At 37.3% G+C, this 22,640-nt stretch overlaps 1 protein-coding gene and 1 long non-coding RNA gene across 2 annotated transcripts in view; one reads left to right on the forward strand and one right to left on the reverse strand.

Annotated features, from left to right (window-relative positions):
* Positions 1-22,640, reverse strand: part of TAF1B (TATA-box binding protein associated factor, RNA polymerase I subunit B) — a 45,878-nt gene that overhangs the window by 19,096 nt on the left and 4,142 nt on the right. The window contains exons 6-8 of the mRNA XM_005487208.4: positions 22,204-22,336; positions 18,630-18,786; positions 12,428-12,527 (exon numbers count right to left, since the gene is read on the reverse strand). Coding sequence (XP_005487265.1) covers positions 12,428-12,527; positions 18,630-18,786; positions 22,204-22,336 — 390 coding nt within the window. The remainder of the gene's footprint in view (positions 1-12,427; positions 12,528-18,629; positions 18,787-22,203; positions 22,337-22,640) is intronic.
* LOC141728599 (uncharacterized) lies at positions 15,995-18,634 on the forward strand. Its single transcript, XR_012579716.1, has 3 exons — positions 15,995-16,114; positions 16,816-16,939; positions 18,422-18,634. It is a non-coding gene; the product is annotated as an uncharacterized LOC141728599 (long non-coding RNA).

Consider the following 22,640-nt stretch of genomic DNA (forward strand, 5'->3'; position numbering starts at 1 on the left):
ATAATGTATTGAAATCTAAGAGTTTGGAAACAAATTTTATTGAATTTCATAAATACTTTAGTAAGTTTGTTTTCTTTCTTCATTAAGTAATGCTTAAAGACAGGTATGGACAAGCTAGAGTTTCTGTTACACAACAGCAAGCTCTCATGATAAACTTGATTACAATAACCCTTTCAGCAGTGAACTTCCTCCTCAGCTTTTTTCTTTCAAATAAAAGCCTCACCCTCGCTTCTTTTCATTCCGCACTACTTTCTACCCTGAACAAGTACTGCATGCACCTGCTAAAATGCACCAAAAATACAGAGTTAGGCAGAGAAAAAAGCCCCTCTGATGGATACACACCCACCCAAAAAAACCCTTAAGATTACAAGGTATCTCAAAACACCAGCAGACCAAAGCAGGAATCCCTCCTTGTTTGGGAAAGTAAGTGCAGCATAGCTGATTAGCAGAATCTGTATAGACAGAATGCTATCCCTCTCAAAAGATTTTTTAATAATAAATAAGAATGAACACCTTCTGTCTGAATTTGAATTCTTTAAATAGTTACCACTGAAAACAAGAAATAAAAAAAAATCCTATGGCAATTAAGGTCATTCAAATTTTAGTCAGGAAAAGAAGTTCTTACACATTAGACCTGGAATATTTTCCAGAGAGGAACACTTCAGCAAATAGAGGAACATGTCTGAAAGCCAGTCTGATGGATAAGCTTTCCAGGGAAGCAGAAAGCTGTTAACAATCCAGTCCAAACTCTCCAGGAGAAAACAGCAAATATTTTGACCTGCATTTATAAGTTCATGAACAGATTTAGCCAGGAATTATTCTGTCTGAATCAGACCCAAACTAAAATATATATATGCAATCCACCAAAACTTAAAAGTGTTATATACATGTCCATAAGTCAGCAGTTTCCTAAGAACTGTGTGATGACTTGAAGACGTGCTTTAGCCAGTAGCAGATTATTAAGGGATACAAAATCCTTTCAAAAAGCCAGTGTGGAAAAAAAAAAATACAGGCACTATTTTACAGCATTTGGAAAATCTTCAGGTTTCTTCATGACTGTGGCACAAACCCACCCCAGTCCCTCAGGCAGGTGTCTTTGTCCCAGTTTTCCACCTTGGGACAGAGCAGCACAACACCTGCCCTGAGAGCCCAGCCCAGCAGCAGTCTTGTGACCAGGAGGAACGATCAGCATCAAAGGAGGAGAAAGGACCAAAATATTCTGCAACTGAGTTGGTTTCACGTGGCTTGTACTAATGCAGGCTTGAACTCCATATTAAATGAGGAAAAGGAAAAGATTCCAAGCAGCTCCCTACTTCCTGCATGCTGAACTCAGACGCTATCTCGCTTTAGAAACAATATGAGATGAAATTGTAACGACTACACCCTAGAGCATTTATACAGTCTCAGCTAAATGCACGTTCTCTTCAGTAATTCCTAAATTTCATATGCTCAATTGTAAAACTTTAATCAGCATTCAAAGAAATGAAAAGAAGATAGAGTATTAACTTAATCTGTTCACAAATCAGGACCTCTACTTGCTGTTAGGGCCAAAAGAGGACTGCACAGAACCGAGAACTGCTTAAAAATATTAAGGGTGAAGTGAAAAACCCCTTGAGCTACGGTCCCCGTCAGCCCAGGAGCTCCCCCATGACCTAGAATTTATTTATTCTTACATGGCTTTTCATGTTTCTCTTCTTGCTACATTCCTAGGCCAGGCTTCTTGCAAGTGTTCCTGCTTCTTCCTGGCATTGGGATCATCACTACTACTCAACAGTAAGGAATTTTACATTGTGAGTTATTAAACAAGCAATTCCTTTATAGTTCCTCCATCGAAACAAACCAAAAGGTCACTAGAAAAATACAAGCTATTTTTCAAATAGCAAAGTTTTGCTTAAGAAAAATGTGTCATATTTACTGCTTAGAATTCTTTGGTGTAGGCTAGACATACCCCTTTTATGCAATGATTTTGTGTACTTTTACCATTTAATCATTCCTCAACATTTTTCAAGTTGAATAAGAAACTCTTATTACGGACTCTGAGGTCCGTAAATGTGAAACTTTATCAGACAATATTTAGTTCACTTAACTTAAAGGCTTGAACTATAACTTTAAAAGAGTTGTTCTAAGATAACTAGTTAATGAAAAATGAAGTTTTATGATCTTTAAAAAAGTCTCCCCAGAACACAAAACCCACAAACTGAAAGCTTAACTGAAACCCCAGAACAAAAAAAAAAGTGACTGTACCACATCAATCAAAATAATCTATTTAGCCTTGCACCCAGAAGCGAGCAAGCAAAACGTACAGGGAGAAATTTAAGAACCAAGCAAGCCACAACACTACCAAACATCTGTCCAGCTTTGTACCTTTTGTGGCTGACTCAGCAGTGAGATCTCACTATTCTTTTGCTCCCAATCTCTATTCCTCCATGACATTTGTACAGTCAGCATCTGGCCCTTTTAACATCCAGAGCATCATTTAAGGCAAGGAATTTCACCAGTCACCCACAAAACGTATGAAGCCACATCTGCTGCTTTTTGATTCTGAGCCTGTAAACCAGCAACCTCTGCTGACACCTCCCAGTCCTTGAATTGGAAGAGACATTGAACAATTGCCTCCTGAACATGTTCTACAAACTACCACCACATCTTCCTCTTAGTCACCTCTTCTTTAGGTTGAAAGATAAGTAGATAATATTAATTTTTTCTTGTGAGAAAGTTGTCTCTGTTTGATAATGCTTGTTGTGACTCTGTACCTCTCAGTTCTTCTGCAACAAAAGGAAGGGTAAGAAAAGCAAAACAATAAAATCTCTGTATAGTATTTAAGATACAGTACATTATAGATTCATACATTAACATACATTTTTTTCATCTCCATTCTTCATTAGATGTCAGGAGTTATTAGAAAATAACTTTATTGTAGCTGGTCTAAAACAACTGTGTGTTCAAAAACTGCATCATAAAGGGACTACAGAAACCTGTATCATTAAAATCACACAGGTATTTAAACTAAGGCTGCTACCTGAACATAGCAGCATTGATAACATCAGCTTTCAGAGAACACTGCAAACCAATTTTTCTTTACTTAATACTATTTTTTCCACCTAGAATAAAGATATTCCTGTTAGCTGTTGGACAAGAATGAAGTCTGAGAAATTTCAAGCAGTATTTCTCCATCTGTGTTCTCCTACCTATGAAGCTACAAGATTGTATATCTCAGTAGATGTAACAAGGGGAATATTTGACTTGTTCCGAACTGCTCACATAGAATCTGGAATTTTATTAAGGAAAAAAAAAGAGGAAAAGTGAAAAAAACCAAAGACTTAATTTTTTTTCAAAATTATCATTCTTCTTTAAAAATTCCTTCTGCCTGTGTAAGTAATCTTTGCATGTATCAGCAATATGCATTTTACTTTTTCCTAAATGGTTTATTCATCAGAAATGGTCAGCAGATCATTTTATTTAAAAAAACCATCTTCAGACTAGAAAATTATTTAACTTGCTACTAGCACAGCATTGTTATCATCTACCAAATCAGCAACACTAAAACAGTCACCAAACATTATAAATCATTTCCACAATAACCATTTCAGTACAATGTCCTCACACAATATTCACAATACAAGAGTTTACAGAGAATTTCACTCCTTAGACAATGGGACAAGAAACATAAAGCCTTAGAACAGTGATTCACTTCACCTGTCCCTCCTAGAAGAGTACTATAATTAGGAGACTGAGTCCACACCCACAACTAAAGAAACACCAGCACTTATGAAATACGCTCAAGTTTATGAACTTCTATTCACATACTCAAACTCTGTAATGAAGCAAATTCTAATCCTTTGCTTTTAAGTTGATGAAATTACAGTACCATAAATAGCATCTTTGATATAAAACATTAAAAAAGAATGTACTATCATTTGCTGTATGAAAGCACTCAGCCGCATTCCATTCAATTTAGGGTACAAACCAAGGAATTACAGGAGAAAACTGAAGGGACACATTAGCCTGAAGAGCAAGACAAGTACCTATATTTTTAGTGATGCCAAAAACAGTCATAGTGAGATTTCCAAGGATCTTCAGTGGTCAATATTACAGTTTCATATGAATTTATGCCTTGACCTATGACAGAGCACTCTATAGATTTCTAAGTAGCACCATCCCCTCTGCTTTTCCCTGAGCACTTCATGGTTCAAGGATAGAACTCATTCTTCCCTGTGGTGCAATGAGGGTCACCAGTGATCTTTTATTAAGGGAGAAGATTATTAATTCTTTCAGTTTGAAAAGAATGATGAAAAAGTCCTTAGGCTTTGTTTTCAAGCTTTGCAAACTTGCACAGACCTCCAGAAGAGCTGAGTGTAGGCAAGAAGAGAGAAGTACCAGTACTCTAATAACAGTCCCTCTGCTAATCTCTGTCCTTCCTTGCTGCCTAGATTTATGTGACCTAATGAAAACACTCAGTAAGTGAGAGAGCAGCTACTTTTCAAAGCTTCCCAGGGAAGATCCTATCTAAGTTTATACACTTCAAACACAGTAAAATACCTGTGATATGCTTCTGACTGCAGGAAACAAAACAAAAGCAGCACAAGGTATCTAAACCAAAATGCAAACAAGTGTTTCCAATGTGAATAAGCCAAGCAATACACCTAGATACACGAGGGATAGTTTCCTTGTGTTAGGTACTGTAAATCAAAGAATTAATTTTCAATAAACCCATAACACTGATGCTACTTCTGGTCAGAAGAGAGATAAATTATTCAACCAATCCTAGCGGCATATTTTACAAGAACCTCCTCACACTTTGTAACAACCTGGTAGAGATTATTAGAAATTACTGGGGATTGAATGCCAAATTCTTTCTAAAACTGAGCCACTATGCTCAAAAGCTAAGGACTAACCAATTCCTGCTTTTGCCTGTATATGGCAGGTCAAATCACAGAGCAACTGTCTTCCCTTAATCCATGAGAAACCCTCAATTTTTATGTTTTCCTCCAGGCTACCTGACAGTTCTTCTGCCCCCAACATTCACAGGGAAATCAAAATCAGGAGGCGTCTTAAATTACTTAAACTTTTCAGCCAAATTTACAAAACAAAATGGCTTTTACTATGCTTGAACAAAGCTGAATTGATTCACATACATTTTTGTGGCACATCCCCATGTAATTCAAAGCAGCTTTACTGAGCTACTGAGTTGTTGGACAGTCACAAGGCACAAAGTGTTTATGTGGTACAAGTATTAACAGCCCTATTCTGATTGTTATATTGCCTGTAATGAAGAGAATGAGAGTAAGGATATAAATGTGAGGCTCCATATCTTTAACCCATCTGCAGTAGTGAAACTCTGGAACATATAATCCTATTTTAACATATATGATTAACACTACATGTCATTTATAATGTGGAAGACAGGTCCCACATGGGGTAGTAGTGCACAAGGATACAAGTCCTGAGTTTAAAACCTTTTCTCAAGTAGACCTTTCCAAATACAGTCCTGGTAGGTCACTACATTCCCAGACAGATCTGCCATACTCCTCTTTTTATTGTGGGATAATTGGATAAAGGGAAAACCACCAAAAAATGATCCCCCTTTTTGAAGCAAGGGGAGGCATTTGACTGCAGTGCTCAGAGGCATATCCAAGATAAAAAAAAAAGAGACAAGAAATTACAGATATTCTGCAATGAAACACAATGTAAAGTGGTTAAGTTGTAAGCACCAGGGAAACTTAAAACCCAAGCAACACAAAAATCTTGAATTTCAATGCCACAGGTAAATAGGTATGTCATGAAATAGGAAGAAAAGCAAGACTGTGATATAACTAGAAAAAGAATATGAATCCATTGCATTAAAATCACATGTAAGAAAGAGAAAAATTATGTCTGCAAAAAAGTAAACCACTATCTGATAAAATGGAGTATTTTACAAAGGAGAGGCCCAGATAATTTACACACAAGAAGCTTCAAGGAAATAACTGAGGAGTTCTCTGAAAAACAAATGTTGTTTTTTAAATAATCTTAAGAAATTCTAAACATCAAAGGGCTCCCCACTTTAATATGCAGTATTTAAAAAAATGTAAAAGGGGAAATTCAGGAACTGTAGAATGATTAGCTTGGCATGGATCCTGAACAAATTAATACTATGGCAATGGGAAAAACAGAAGCTAAAAATATCCTGTCAGTCAAGCAACCTTTGTAAGGTCAGGAGAGGAGAGGAGAGAGTGGACTGAACCTCCAGCTCCCATAAGAAGCTGATCTGAAAAACCTTTTTCCTTTTTCACAGTAAAGTTCAAGGGGAAACAAATCAAAATTACCACTAAGTCTCACTGGAAGAACATAACTCATACTTTAATCAAAACTCAAGAGCTGCTCTGCAGGAAAGAGCATCATGAAGAACAAAGCTGCAAAACAGAATGCTTGATTTGCTAGCAAAGGAACAGCCTGGCAAATTCATCTCAGAAATCAGATCTCTCATATCATCATCAGAAGTGAGACTGAAGCTGACACAGAAAAATCAGTGACAGAAGGATTAGTGCTAAAGAAACAGAGATACCAAAGTGCTGCCAAGAATAAAACCAAGCAACATTTTAAAAAATGGAAGAGAAGAACAAAAAGAAAATACAAACTACAGAATACTGCAGAAGAAGAAACAAAAGAGTTGAAAAGTTTCCAGGCAGAATAGAGAAGAATGATCATCTCTCACACTCTTCAGGGAAACCTTTCATTCCTAAATAAAAGAAAAGAAATTTACCAATCCAAGCTAGGGAGGGTGTGTGTGTAAATGCATAAGAGCAAGGTATGTACTCCTCCAACACAAATAAAATAAACCCAAAGCATCATACAGAACAAAACACTTCATGCTCCACTGGCATATTCTCAAAAGAGCTGAAGACTTCCAGTCTACTTTATGAATACATTATAACATCTACTTCAACACCTATCACAGCACACCTTTAGGGAAAGGAAAGCCTTGCATGAATTATAGAGCACAAACATTTGTTTTCAAACTGGTCAATTTTCCATCAAAGCCAACATCAGTTCATAATGGAGCATTAATTAAAAGTCCTTATTCAACTGAACACAACTGAGCTGCCCAGAGCTACTGGCCTAATCCAGCACAGAAAGAAACATAATATTAATGTAGAATGATAAGCCATTAAACATGAAGGAAACAAGGTATCAGCAAGAAGGTAAGAACAATAAGCTTTCCAGTTAGGTGGGATAAAAGGGAAAAAAATCATGGCATGTGAGTTTGAGTTTCATGATTCATCTCTCTTGTCCACAACAGTGATTTATGACTAGCAGAGTATATTTCTGTTGCTTTACCAGGATGCATTCAAGAATTTTCCACAGGCAAAGGTAAGGAAGAATGCTAACATCATTCTCAGCTGGAAGTTTGGAAAGCGTTTCTGTATCATGGAAAATTCTGAGGAGTAACACTAAGAGTCATTTAAGAATCAAGACATCCAGGAATGGAAATAGGCAAATTAGAGCAGAATTCAAACTAAAAAGTGCTTCTGTTAATCTAAGTTGGAAGTTGCATGTGTAAAAAGAAACAAAAAAAAAGCTATACTAAGACAATCAAAAAGTAGTATAGATGGTAATTTTATCAGGCTGGCAAGGTCAAATCAAATCTTTTTAAGTAAGTACATTCCTTGTTACAGGCAGCAATACTCCGGATCATACAAAACAACAAACAAAAAACATGAGAAAAGAGAGGATGGAATTGAATTACAGAACAGAAAAGGAAGAATTTTTAAGATACAGATTCCTAGGCAGCAAGGTGTTTCAACAACACTGTCAACACTAAAACATTCAGTGTCCTTGTAAAACCTGTGGATTTAGAATTGTGCAGCTACTTCCACCTAAGAGAAAGGGAAGGGGGAATGGAGAAAGGCTTCTAGAGAGAAGCCATTCTGTGACCACACTCCAGGGCAGAAGAAGTGGCAAGGATAATTCAGGAAATACCCATTCTTTTTGTCTTCAGGGACAAGGTGGTAGACAGGTCTGAACAGAATTCAACTAACCCACCAAGCTCAACTTCCTCCAGGCCCCCCCATCCCTGGGGGAAAAAAAGAGATTCTTAACTCATTTCTTCCTAAAGTTTTCTTTTAAATTTGGAGAAGAGACTGAGAGAAGGGAACTTCTCTGAGGTCCCACATCATGCTCCTTGCCAAGTCCAGATACTTGTGCATCCAGAGACAATCACTTCCAAAGCTCTTTAGCACAAGAGGATCTGAAAGATGCTTATGAGACTACACCTATCCTGCTGCACACAGCACATACTCCAAAGTGACGTGGTTGTTATCTTCAGTACTTCAGTAAATCACGTTGCCCAACATCCATGGGAGTGACCTGCTTACCTATATATACACATATATTTAAATTCGTGTGTGCATGAAGAATGTGAGAATCAAAGCACTACTTTTGGACATTAAAAAAAACTCCACTTACAATGCATTGAAGGTGAAATACACTGAAAAATAGTGTGTTTTATAAAAGTAATGAGAGCTAAAGGTAAATTTGAGGAAGGAAAGCATAACCAACTTTTAAGCCCAAGAAAATAATACTTGAGAGATAATTTGGTATATAATCCCAAGTCAAAATGCATGGCAAGACAGACCTATGGCAAAGACAACTTGTTGATAGCTCAAGGCAAAAGGGATGCTTTAATCAATTTTGTATAAGGATCAAGATAAATCCTTAAAAGCAAAGTGGAGGATGTGTATCTTAAAGATGTATCCCTACTTCATGCAGAAATAAAAGAGGGAATTTGTGTGCAGACAGATTATATCAATAAAATAATACAAGCTGAAAAGAAATTATTCAGTGAACTTTATATATACTAATAATAATTTACAAACGCATTTTAACTCCTATACTAATGGGTTTTAAAAGAAATAGATATCCTAAAATTCTAGATATCCTATGTGCATTAAAAAGGGAACAAAGGTGACTTCCACCCAAAGCAGAAAAGATGACTGCACTTATCAAAGATGTATTGGGTACTGGCACAAGCCTCAGGATGAGCAGAGATCTACTGTAGTTAATTTGCAAACACAAGGAAAAAAACCCTTCACCTCCTGCACAGAACAAAACCAAACACTTATATATCTTATTCCTCCTTCAAACATACAAAAAAATTTTAATCAAATGGAATAAGAATACTTCTTTTAGAAAAAGGAAATTTTGCTTTTCCTTCCTTGTACTGGGAAGTTAGAACTTCTGAACAGAACAGGAGCATCTTGCTGCTGCTGTAGTTTGCCCTGTTACCCCTCTCACTGTACCTTTAGGTAACACCTATTTTCCAAGGGCTAATTTCTAATATACACATGATTTAATAGAGGAAGGGATAAATAAGATTACTAATAAAGTAAAAGCTTAGAAAATTGACTTGGAACAATGGAAAGAGAAATACATATGGAAGATAAACAACTAATTTTTTCTCAAAGATCTTCTATAAAGTATTTTTATCCTTCTGACAACACTTTTGAGTAGTACTTCTCTCCAGCTAGGCCCTGACACCTGTCTAACAGTTATACATCATGATTAAAGATAGTACAGAGAACTGGAGGCTCCTTTTCTCTTTATGAGACAGTCATGCTCAAAGCTCCCACACCTCTGGACAGAAGTGTTCAGATATAACCATACCTTTGTGGCAGCTATTTTAAATAAAGTTCAGTTTTAGCAGAATGAAGAATTATGCCCTTCTTGTTAGCTGTTCCACTACCAAAATATGAAGGGCCTATTTGCCACCTACACTGAAAAGCTGGAACAGAATACAAGGCATTCTTGAGGTTGGAAGGGACCTCTGGATATCATACATGGAGTCCAACACCTCTGCTGAAGCAGGATCAACTGCAGCAAGCTGCTCAAGACTGTGTCCCATCAGGTTTTGTGTACCTCTGAAGGCAGGGACTCCACAGCGGTCCAGGGCTGCCTGTTCCAGCACTCAATCACCCTTAAACAGTGAAAAAATTTAATATTCAAATGGAATTTCCTGTTTTTCAGTTTGTGCCCTGTATTTCAGTTGGGTACTGTCCTTCCACTGCACACCACCAAGAGGAAAGCCCAAGGCCATCCTCACTCCTCCCTGGCAGACATTTATACACATTACTGACATTGCCCCCAGCCTTCCCTCCTCAGGGAAAATCCCCCAGCTCTCAGCCTCTCCTTGTAAAGCAAATACTGCAATCACCTCTAACTTCTAAATAGGATGCAACACAAGGAAAAACTGTCAGTGATACAGACTCCATTCCTAAACTACACAACAGAGCAATTTATCAGATGGGAAGCCTGAAACTTGTCCCATTCCTTGCATATGGAAAACTATTACTAAGTGACAAGTTATAAAAATCCCCTTGTGCATGTACACATACACATGCCATTACACAGAAAGTAGGTGACTCACTTCATAATAACATAGCATTTACTTTTCTAAGACCTGTAACAACTTCAACCTTGCACAAATTCAGCATATTTTGAGTATGTGGGAAATTGTTACTAAAATAAGCCTTTAAGCCCCTGAGAATATTTATATACAAGATGAGCCTCATCAAGTTAGGCTCCATCTGCACTTAACTGATAAAGTGATATTTAGTATGATTCAAATCCTTCAAGTTACTACAACAAAATTACTTTTTGATTCAAATTTGGGATGCAAAGGACACAACTAAATGCACTAAAAATCTGTTCAAAATTAAAAAGGAGACATATGGAATAGTCCTGTCAGTTATGAATATTTTAGAACATGTTTGCAGCTTATATTTACCAGACTTGAAGTACAACAAATAATGGCATTAGAGCAACTTACATACCTGGTTATAACAGCCATAATATCATAAAGGTTTTTAAGATAATTGTCTACAAAATATTCAATACAGAGCAAAGCAGAAAAGAACGTAAGCTATATTTTCAGAATGGAGTATTACACAATCTCATTTCCTGCTCCAGGACAATAACCTCATCTCCTGAATTTCTCAAAACTCAGATGCCAAAACTAGACACAGTAAGACATTGGTCATCTCAGTGCTGCAGTGAGAAACATGTGATGCAGCAAAGAAGCTAGTAGGGATTTTGCAATTATCAGCCTCATGATGTAGTAAAAAACCATTAAAACTAAATACAACCAAGTATATGCCTTACTAAAGTAACATTGAAGGTAGAGTAAGGAACAAGGAGCAGATATTTCTAAAAAGAGGAAGCCACAATAATAATGGAGTGGCTGGAAAACAAATGGTACAGTAAGCCTACAGAACTACACCTATATATCTCAGTGAAAACACAGTTAAGAGATTACCTGGTTAGTGTGCATATCTACTAATGCTTTGGAAATGAAGGGAGTAGCCCTATCCTAAAAGGAAACAGTAGGATCCTCCAAAGGAAACTCATCTCCTCTCGGTGAACCAGTTCTCCCACTTTCAGGTATGCTACAAGCTTTACAGTTGCAATTCACAAAATAAAAACTCATGCAGAAGATCAAGTCAAAGAAGGACAAAAACTTAAAACCAAGTTTATACTCATATTTCAACCTAACATATTTTCTGTTAAGGAAATTTCTAAGACAAAGAAATCAAAATCTTTTATATTAAATGTATCTCCTGATTTTTAGAAGTTGAGGTCATAATTCTCATTTATCCAGACAGGAAAGCAGTAACACAAACCCAAAAATGCTAAAACTTCTGAAGGGTCACAAGCCCTGAACAACTCATGACCTGCTGAATAGAAGCTATGTATTGGAGAATGTTAATGTTACTTGCAACATCATCAGTGAGGGCTTGGCAGAATTGCTGCTTTCTGTTCTTAAAAGCTAAGATTTTATTTGCACACTTCAAAAATCCGTAATAATTTTTTATCTGCAACAGAAATGTCATTGGGCAATCATTACAATACATAAGAATCTTAACAAGGGAAACTAAATTTCACTCAAGACTGTCTATTACTATTCAGTTCCTAGAAGAGCTGTATTGCCTTACGTAGATTTTAAGTTTGATATATTTCAATCAGTACAGCAAGGAAGAGAACAAGGGATAGCATCTAAACCATATTTTATTAAAAGAATATGGAATTGCAAAAAAATTCAATAGCTATTTCAGATAAGCACCAAAAGGGATAATATATGGCCATTACACTTGAAGCTTAATCCTGTTTCTGAGTGTTTTGAGAGCAGTTCTGAATACCCTTTTCTCCACAAGTACTTATTGATTTCATTCTAACTTAGGTAATCAGTATAATAAGACTGGTTAAAGATTAAAGCACTCCAAGTCACAGAGTGCACTAGGTTCTGCCAGGCTCCAATACTGTGAAACATGAACTGCATTATATAACAATAGATTTAATCAATTTACTAGTACAGTGACCAAAATAATTAAAATACCACTAAATAACTAGGTTTTGGTTGGGGTTTTTTTAACTTTTCCTTTAAGAAAAATATTACCTCTACACAAAAGATCTTAAGATCAAGTCCACATAACTTCATTTTCTCTGGAAAATGCTGGAAAACATTCATATATGGAATATGCCCTTCAACAACAAACCTGCATTAAAAAAAAAATAAAGACCAAATCAAAATAATATACAAGGTAACAAATTAATGTGTTTATTATAAAATTAATATACAAATCACCTTTTGATTTGAAATAACATCAGTATTATGCCACCTAAGCAATTCAACCTGAAGTTACACACTGGAAATGTCCACAGAACAAAAACCAGTTCAATCATTTAACAGGCTTTTAAGTTCAAGCTGAGATGTGACTGACAAATGATAACATTATGGCAGTAAGCATACAATCAACAAGCTTACATGGAGTTTGTTCTACACATTCTTCAACTACTGCATTTCTTGAACTGCTTTAAGCCTCCTTTGAATGGCATGATTTTTTTTTTCAAAATTCTCAAGCTTTAAGTAAATTTTACTTTTAAAACACAGACTTTCTGCTGGAGGAGTTTGAATCGGATAACACGATAGGGAAGAAAATCACAGAATGTGAGCGGATATACAGAACTGAAGTCACATTACTTACATTTCTATGATGATACTTTTCAAAAACATGAATACTGAGGGATGAATAGAAATTGTTTTGTATACTAATAAATAAAAATAGTTTCATTCTTATTTGCACACAAATAATGCATCTTTGTTGTTAAAAACTGGTTTTGGTAAGTGGTTGACAGTATTATTTGATATTTTTCTTGAAAACACACACACACATATATATATGTAAAAGACGAGACTTAAAAACAGATACCAATAAAAAGCCACCACTACACCAAACCCCTCCTCTTATCCAGCATCTTAGCAGACACCCACAATAGGACAAGCAAGCACTGAACAAGCACACATCCTCACAAGGCAACACACCCATTCCACACTAAGGCACACTGATAGTCTACCATAGGACTAAGATAGAAATGCCTTCCCATCTCCTCCTCTCCAAACCAATTTTGTTAAAAGAGTAGATTAAACCTGAATAAGTTAACATTACAAACAGAGAAGACTCTAATATCAGGACTGAAAACAATTTTCTTCCCTGCTGATGAGTGTTATCTCTCTGATCTTGCTACATAGATTAGTAACTTCTTGATCTACAAATATTTAATGTCCCTTCTGAGCCTACAGCAATTCACAAGCTCACCTGCTATCTCCCTGTTCTGTGCCTCATCACTATTTGTTCCATGTTATGTAGTGTGTATCTATTGAAGTTGACTAAAATTCTGTTTAAAAGCTAGTTACTGCAAAGTTTAGTTACAGTCTACTTTTTTTTAACCAGTCTTATCTGAATGTTCAGTTTAATTGAAAAGAATTAGTTAAACCCAGGATTAAAATAAAAAGTTAATTTCATGATTGAAACTGTCTCAGTTAGAACAATTTATAATGATTCCTGAAAAATAACAGCAATATGAAAAATCACATTGCCCAACAGCCTTTTCTGCTTATTAGTCTTTTAAGTGAAGAAGTAACAGGTGGAGCACAGTCCTTTCTAATCAAATGGTGTAATGATCATTTTGCAAGTGAAATTTCAGTAGCTTTCCTCAAGCAGCAGCAACAGCATTTCCCCCCTGAGTGGAGATGCGTGCTGAGCTCTCATGAGGGTGCTCTCCAAAGCATTGCTGGTCCTTGCCATCTTGCCTGACCTGCTGAGCAGCTGGCACATCTGTTCCTTAGCTCCTTTTAGCCACCCACTACACTGAGGAACAGAAGCTTCAGGTATGGTCTCACAAAGTTGATTGAGCCAAACTAAAAGCTCAACACAACTAGCAGGACCTCCCTCCTTGTGAACCAGCCATGAGCTGCTGGCGCTCATCTCTTCCCCAAACCTAAATCACAAGAGCAGCAGAAAACCACCTGTTACACTGTTGCTAGCAAGGCTTCTTTCATCATCTAAAAAACTGTGGAGGCTCAGAGATGGCTCTGCAAGTGAAACAGTTGCCAGAGGGAAGGGGGGGCATGACACAGGCAGGAGTAGAGGGAAGCAGGACCTTCCCCTTTCAGCAGCAGTGATGCATTACTGGCTCAGCTGATGATAAGCTTTGGCTGACACACGCTAAGGCACAGTCACACCATTAGCTGTCAGATATGAAGGCCTGGAACCAAGGCACTGAGAGCAGCAAACGCCTGAGCCAGCAGAGCAGCAGCTGGGAGAGCACAGAATCAGGACCTCGTTTCGGGTGTGGTGTGGTGGTGATGCAGCCAAACCACCCTCACAGCTTACTGCCTCTGAGATGGGAATCCCACCCTCCTTCAGTCCCCTGCCACACATTCCTCCCTGCTGACAAAAGCACTTGTGTGACTTCCCAGAGCATCAGACTGGAATTAGTCTCTTCAGGGTTTCACTCCAACAGACTCAGATGACTGCAGGAACATTACTGCCAGCACAAGGCAGAAAGGGACAGCAGTGAAGCACTAAAATGTCCAGTGAACCTTTTACAAAATTTATCTTCTCTAGATCTACTTCTTTCACCTAATAAACCATAAACCACATGAATGCTAGCATCCATGGCAAGAGAAAGAACAGGAATGTTTATGCAAGACCACGGCACCAAGAACTTGGAGCAGCTTAAACTGATGCTGGAACCCCATCCCCACATTGCAAGAGACAAGCAGTGTCCACCAAAATATTTTTTTTTAAAAAAAGTTTTCACTAATTTGGTTGTACCAAGTCAAAGCACTGCAACTGTTTAAAAGTAATATCTTTTCTATCTTAAAATTATTGTCTCCAGAAAAAAAAAAAAAGAATGCTCTTTCTTCTCAGGTTAAAAGCTGTTTTTACATTCTAAAAATACAGCACAAATACCCTGTTGTGAATAGAATGTGCTGATGATGCAAATTTTAACACTTAATACAGAAGTACAAATCTGGAATAGCACTTCAGAACAGTTTCTTTTGTCTGCTGTTCCTCCAAACCTTTCATTTAACAGACAGATGGTCAAAACACCTGCAGGACTATGTTCTGTCAGGGAGGTGCTTGAAAACTTGGCTGGCAGATGCAGTACACAGTCCATGTTCTTTTAATTACAGCAGTAACATACATTAATAAGGCCCAAGTATGAAAAAAATCCTCGGTCCTCAGCATGCTAGAAGGAAGTGATGCATTTGTTAAAGCCACAGTAATGCCACAAACTGATTATAAGTTTAGTCTTGCCAGCACAATTAGGTATAATCTCATATGAAAGGCATTATTTCACAGAATCTCAAAAGTCTAGCATCTTGAACAAAATCCAACTACTTTATTATTTAGATGAATAATATACATCATATGGACTATTGCAAGACTGCTCGCTATGGAAAAGAATTTAATGCGTAGCGTAGACATGAGCAGAAATGCTGTTGAAAGTGTTATTTTTAAAACAAAATGTTCCTGTCAGAGGAGGTAATTGTAGTGTTTTTCTGCTAAGTGTGTCAAGTAGCAAGGAGAAGTGTATTTTTGGTGTTGTAAATCCTTTAAAAGCTGGCAGATTGCCCGACTGTAGTGCCTAAGCATGTATCACAAGGGAGGAGTGGTAGTCAGCTGACTTCAGGGTACAGAGGAAACTAAACTGAGGAAAAAACAAGGCAGAACTTTAAACAGAACTCTAATTCAGCTGGTTTAAATAAAACAATTTGCCTACAAAGACTTAAAAGGTAATGCTGAATACTTAATGCTTTCTCTGCATAGTTTTCATCTTCAATCTGTCGTTATTTTGTATCTTAATGCATGCAAAAATGTGAACATTGTCTGATTTTTTAAACTTAAATATTCAGAAGTCAGAAAACAAGTATTTTATGGTAGTTCATGCAATTTAAAATTCTTTCTACTTCTTCATCAAACTTGTTGAAAGGCAAAGACCTTAAGGGTAGGGAGGGAAGCATGATAACGTAATTACAGTCTTATATAACTATCATATCATGGTAAAACTTTGCAATACAAATAACATTCTTTTAAACTTCACTTTCTGTACTTAATCCAGTTCATATGTTCAGTGCATTTAAAGTTACTGAATCACTGTGATTTATACAATCTTACACACATAAATTGTATCTAATTACATTATATATTCTCATTCAAATAATCTCATTTCAATTTCCAATTATTAGTTTTAGATTATGCCTTTCTATGCCATATTTGCTACTTGATTTTTAAAATCCTTTTCCAACCTTTTTACTGCTTTCATGTTTTCTCTAAATCCATTCAAGTGTGCTCATCTCTTAAGGATATTAGTCCAAAGGATAGTCTCCAGGTTCTTTTTCCAGGATCTTTTCTGCAGTCTCCGATTTTTAATGTGCCAAACACAATAATTTACCATTCATATGCAAACAAAACTATCTATCTTCCCTCTTGACAGCTGACTTCAGCAGTTGTTGTTTGGTTGGATTTTCTTCCAACCACACCATTGTACTAAGACAGAAACATGAGATGATGTCTTTGCCTGGTATGAGCCAACAATGCTTCCAGAGACAGTTTCCAAGGTACAATAACCAAAGAATATATATTTAATTATTAATTTTTGTCTCCAAACAGAATGGGGTAACTAATAATTTTTTAGTGTGAACCAGTTGCTCTGTCCCAAAAATTGTAATTTATTTCCTGGATTTTTGCCATATACATTATCAGACAGGTTTTACATTATTTATTTGCTAATCATTAACAAAATTACTAAGGAAGAAGGTAGCCAGTAAAAATCTTACTATTGAACACTACTTTTGAGTTCTACTATTTCTTAATCTACTCAATAAGTACTTTTGTATTGCAGGATATTAGTTTGAATTCTGAATATTATAGCATTTTAATGAAAATTTTACAAGCATCTTTTATGCAATAGCATATCCAGTTATGCAAATATGCAATGGTTTGTGCAATTCTGATCAATGAAGGCAACAGCCACCCCTGAAGTAAAACCAAAGGGTTAAATTGTTTTGCACAGAAATTGATTATCTAGTAGTAACTACTGTACTTCAAGATACAAAAAACCCCCCTTTTGGAAAGTAGATGTTTTGCAAAAAAGATCCTTGAATATCCATCCCTCTTGGAAAGTTTGTACAAAGCTAGAAAAGTGCAGGTGGAACCTGGCATGCCAGGGGAGAGAGGCCATGATGGAACATCAGGCTCTGGGGGAAAAAGCCCCTTACATTCATCACACTTTCAGCAGCTACACCAGACGTAAGCACCACAGGTAGGGGAAAATGTACCCACTGCCTTGCCTTGTAACTCACAGGTTACATATTTGAAAAATAAAAATTAAAGCACTGAACTTTCAATCAGTTTTTCCCTTACTTTGTCTGAGTTTTCAATTTGATTTGCCAATGTATTTACTTGAGTATTTCTATTCCGTATATTTTGGCCGAGTAATATTTTTTCATCATCTGTTTAGGAATACTCAGTATTTCAACAGTTGTTAATAAAGGGTATCAGAATACAAAAGGTTTTCCAAGGAAAATCTAGGAATTCCTGAACTTATTTAGGCCTGATTTAAAATATTTTTTGCCAACAAGAGTTGATGAATTATTTTTCATTCCTGAAGTAAAGTCCTTAAGGGAAGTGTTCATGGCCTTGTAGGGGAGAGAAGGGAGCTGCATTGTCAGCAGTAGCCTGACAGTCTCCATTTAGCATCAAACCCTATTATTAGAACAATTTATTTCTACCATATTAAAAGGTATTATTCTGAACTCTCATAATTACAAAGATATGAAGACAAAATGATCTTCTTATATTAATTTCAATTCCATTGCATGAAGTTACTTTGCTGCACTTCAGATCACTGTATACTGCTGGTATTGTCTGCATGATGACACTGATGTAAGTCCTGGAGAATGTTTACTCATTTAATTCTGACATGCTGACAACAGCAAATATCACAGAAGTGTGGCCATACACACCTCCAGCAAGTCTTAAGAATTTTTAAAGGAGAAGGATAAAAAACTTCTCTAACTTCAAAACCTTCTTCCTTACAGGTCTTTGAAATTCACTGCAACCAACAGAGGATGTTCTCCAACAGCAGCTGCACAATTGGTTATGACAAAGGAAAGACAAGACAACTAAATATAAAGAACTTCTCACTATTACAGAGCACATTCATATGAGGGCAATAGTACAGATCTATTTTTGAAAAAATATTATTGTTTATAAAAGCAACAATTCTTCTTTAGAGACCATTCATACCTTAAGAGCTCGGACAATGTAATTGGTTCTCTCACCCAGAGCAAAGCCAAGTAACAAAATGAAAGTGTCATTGGCATTGTCATCCTCAGTTTCTCCTTTTGGTTCTTCATTAAATACAAGCTGCCATCTACTGATCCAGAGTACACAGAGGTGCTTTCTTGGGTTTTTGTTAAAAGAAAAGAAAAAAGGCAATTGATATGATAGATACATGAACCAAGCATGCAAAAATCAAGATAAAGGAACATACAAGACTTGTTCAGCAACTAGTAACATTTTGAAATCACCACTTTGAATTTTTTGCTTGTTTGTGTGCTTTTCTATGACAATTTATTAATCTACCACAATATGAGAACCTGTTTCACAAAGTGCTATTCCACTTGACTAGGACATTAACTCCTAAAGAACATATAACTAGTAGTACTTATGAGCCGGAAATACTGTTTTCCATTTGAGACTGTGAGGAAACAAGGGAAAATCTGATGTACTTAAATCAATGCCTCTGAGTTTGGGATTAAAACACAATTTTAAACTTCAACACAGGCAAGACTTTAATGAAAAAGTAATTTACATTGCAGAAATGTTACTGATGTTAAAAGTCTGCCCTGAATCCATCTGTCCAATGAATATATAATCTCCAACTGTGGAAACAAAGGTATTCTTCTAAAAAATGTATATAAATTCAATGTCAAAGAAATAACTTTAGAACAAGAATGCAGGAAATAGTGAAGAGGGTGGGAAAAAACCCAAATAAATTAAGACCCAAACCTCCCTATTTCTTTACTCAGGTGAATCGTTAAAAACGAAGAGAAACCAAGCGAAAAGTTTGTTTAGTAGAGTGATTTATGAGTTTGGAACCTTTTCAGCAGTGAAACCTGAGAGTTCAGGAAAAGAGGATTAAAAAAAATTAAAAAAAAAAATCTGTAATCCTCTCTTCCCTACATCATGACCCAGCCAGGATGAAGGAAAATGTATCTAAAGCACACAGGCATAAAATGTCAGCATTGACTCTGCAGGGATTTTCCTCACTCCACTTCCCCACAAACTGTTCACCCGTTCAGGCGAGGAATGGCGAGAGCTGGATCCACAGGGAGGGCAAGGGCAAAGAGCCCGCTGGAAACAAGTGGGACCTTCCGAGAGCCCGGCAGCTCCGCGGGCTGGCGACAGCCACACCTGCGAGGCGCCAGGGTCAGCGGGGCAGGGCCACAGCGCCCGCAGGTCGGGGACACCGCGCACACCGCCTTCCAAGGCCGGGCTGCGGTGCCACCTACCGGCCCCGGAGCCGGCGCTGCGGGCACGGCACGGCCCCGGCACAGGCACAGGCAGAGGATGGGCACAGCCCCGGCACAGGACAGGCACAGCCCTGGCACAGGATGGGCACGGCCCCAGCACGGTCCTGGCACAGCCCCAGCACAGGACGGGCACAGGCCTGGCACAGGATCGGCACAGGATGGGCACAGGCCTGGCACAGCCCCGGCACAGGATGGGCACAGCCCCGGCACAGGCACGGCCCAGGCTCTCAGAGCCGGCCCGAACGGCCGGTGCAGAGCAGAGCGTCCCAGCACGCACAGGGAACAAAGGCAGGAACACGGGAACATCGGTTTAATCCCTGCAGTCAACTGCTTCACCTTTCACATGGATACCTGCGCTTTAAGGCAGCTTCGTGACTGAAGCTTCATTGTTAATTTCACATTCAACTCAATTTATTTAAAATAATCCTCATTATATTTGTGGCCTTAATGATGGCACAGAATTTCCTTTTATTTCTTCCAGCCTATGCATGGCATGACAACACACAGTTACACGCAGCTAATAATTTAAGAGTTTTATAGGCTTCTCTAGCATTATCTCAGCGCTATACTCAGTGGAATTTGCTATTAACCCTAGATGAAAATAACAAAAAAAAAAACAAAGCCAAAAAACCAAATGCCATCGGGACAAGCCTCTTAGGGAAAGAAGGGTGTTGAGCTTTCTAGTCAGTAGCAATAACAGCTCAGCAGAAATGACCCCAAAGAAAATATTTATGAATCTTCACAAGAGTTTACAATAGACTAGAACACACACACTTATGTTGAATTTCAACAGAAAAAACTATTTCTATGTTTGTCCGATTTCACTGACATTTACTTTAAATATCACTGAACTCGTAACTAATTTCAAGTGATTTCAGTGAAATTGATGTCTACTGGAAGCTGAATTCAATCTCTGAAACAACTAACCAAGACAATAAATTATGGCCTACTTAGGACTACCTTGCTGTTCTAAAACTTTAAGCAGCAGACCTATAAAAGGCACAAGTACTGAGGAAGAAAGGAGTTACCCTAGACACTAAAAAGGGGGAGGAAATTCAAGGGAATACTTTCACTAGAAATTCTTCACTCAATTCTTTCCTTTTTGTATTATATTTGTATACCACCCAAGATTCTACATGCAGAAACATACAGTGACTCTTTACCTCAAAATGTTGTCATTTTAATATATAAGGATGAAAGGTTCTAGTACAATATTTTAAAAACTTTGCATCACCATTTTTATACCTTTTTTGTCCCCACTCCCTAATTCTGTCTGGAGTTTTCTAATTGCTGCTGATCAAATTTCTCACGCTATTACCACTTCTGGACTTAACAAAATAAAAAGCATGAAAAAAAAACACTGCATTCTTCTGAGGGTAGAGAGGCAATATCACAGAAAAACAGAAACATGCCATAAGGATAGTACATAATAGACGAATAAAGAAGGAGAGATGGATAAAGAAGGAAAAAGTAAGCAAAGAATAAAGCAAGAGAGAAAGCCATCCTAAGTTTAAAACACAAGCCAAAGCTTTCAAATATGCCTTGCAATGCATTTCCAGTATCAGGCATTGCAGCATTGTCTGGTATTACACTTGCCCAGCAGAACCTAATACTCCAATTCTCTACAACATTCTAATGAAGAAGTTCAGCATTCTGTAGGTATTTTCCTGTTGCTATTGTGAGCAGAAAAGAGAAACTGATGGAATGGTAAAATATGATTTTTCATAGAAGGGGTCATTGGGAAAGCAGTAAAAAGACTGTGGAGACAAAAGATACAGAAATACCAAAATAATGTAAAGAAAAAAATTTAAAAGCTAAATATATGTGTGGGAGAGAAAAAAGAATAGACCCCCTTAAAGAACAAATAGATGTTTTTAACATCAAAGTCATGACAGACAGCTCTGCTATTGGTTAAATACAGTTTAAAAAAATGGTTAAATATGGTTCAAAGCTGCTGTGTTTGTGAACATCTAGCTTAGAAGATATAACAGCAATTTTTTTCCCACTCCAAACAGGAGGCATGGAGCAAACTTGCTATAAACCAGAACTTCCTCCTGCATTTCCCACTGTATTTCCAGGTCCTGTTCAACTTTTATGTCCTTGGGTGGGGGTTGGAGGAGGAAGTCTTCTATTTCTGGTAGAATATAAAGTGTCACACAACACTGAAAACTTTCAACTTCCAACCAGTTCCTCCAATTCACTGTACACAAATATGCTTTAAATCTTTTTATATTTAAAAACTACAGAAAAACTAGATTTCAGATAGTTCAGCTCACTGCTCCTACCTGAGACCTTGCTCACTGATGAGGCAAAGCTGCAGTCGGTCTGGAGATCCCCCTCACTTTCAGAGAGAGACAGCAAGTGCAGGAGGCTGGGTCTCTCTGGGTCACTGTCCACATCAGTACTGCTCTCACATACCTGGGGGTTGTAAATAAATATTTGTATTAGCTACTTTTAGTTACAGTTTTGATCTTAATAAACCACATAAAGCATGACAGATGCAAAATTAACAGCAAAAGTTAAAACCCAAACTGTTCACATTTTTACTCCATGAATCATCAGTAAGTGGGGAAAAAAAAAAGAAAAAAAAAAAAAAAAGGAAGTATTTTTCAAGGATTTCTCAAGATCAAAAAACTTCCAGTGACTACATTTTAATCTGCTACAATGACCAGAAAGTTGGCAACACACAGAATCAAAGCTTGATCAAATGAGTAACTTCAAG

Source organism: Zonotrichia albicollis, chromosome 3, assembly GCF_047830755.1.
Source record: "Zonotrichia albicollis isolate bZonAlb1 chromosome 3, bZonAlb1.hap1, whole genome shotgun sequence".
NCBI classification, from domain to species: Eukaryota; Metazoa; Chordata; class Aves; order Passeriformes; family Passerellidae; genus Zonotrichia; species Zonotrichia albicollis.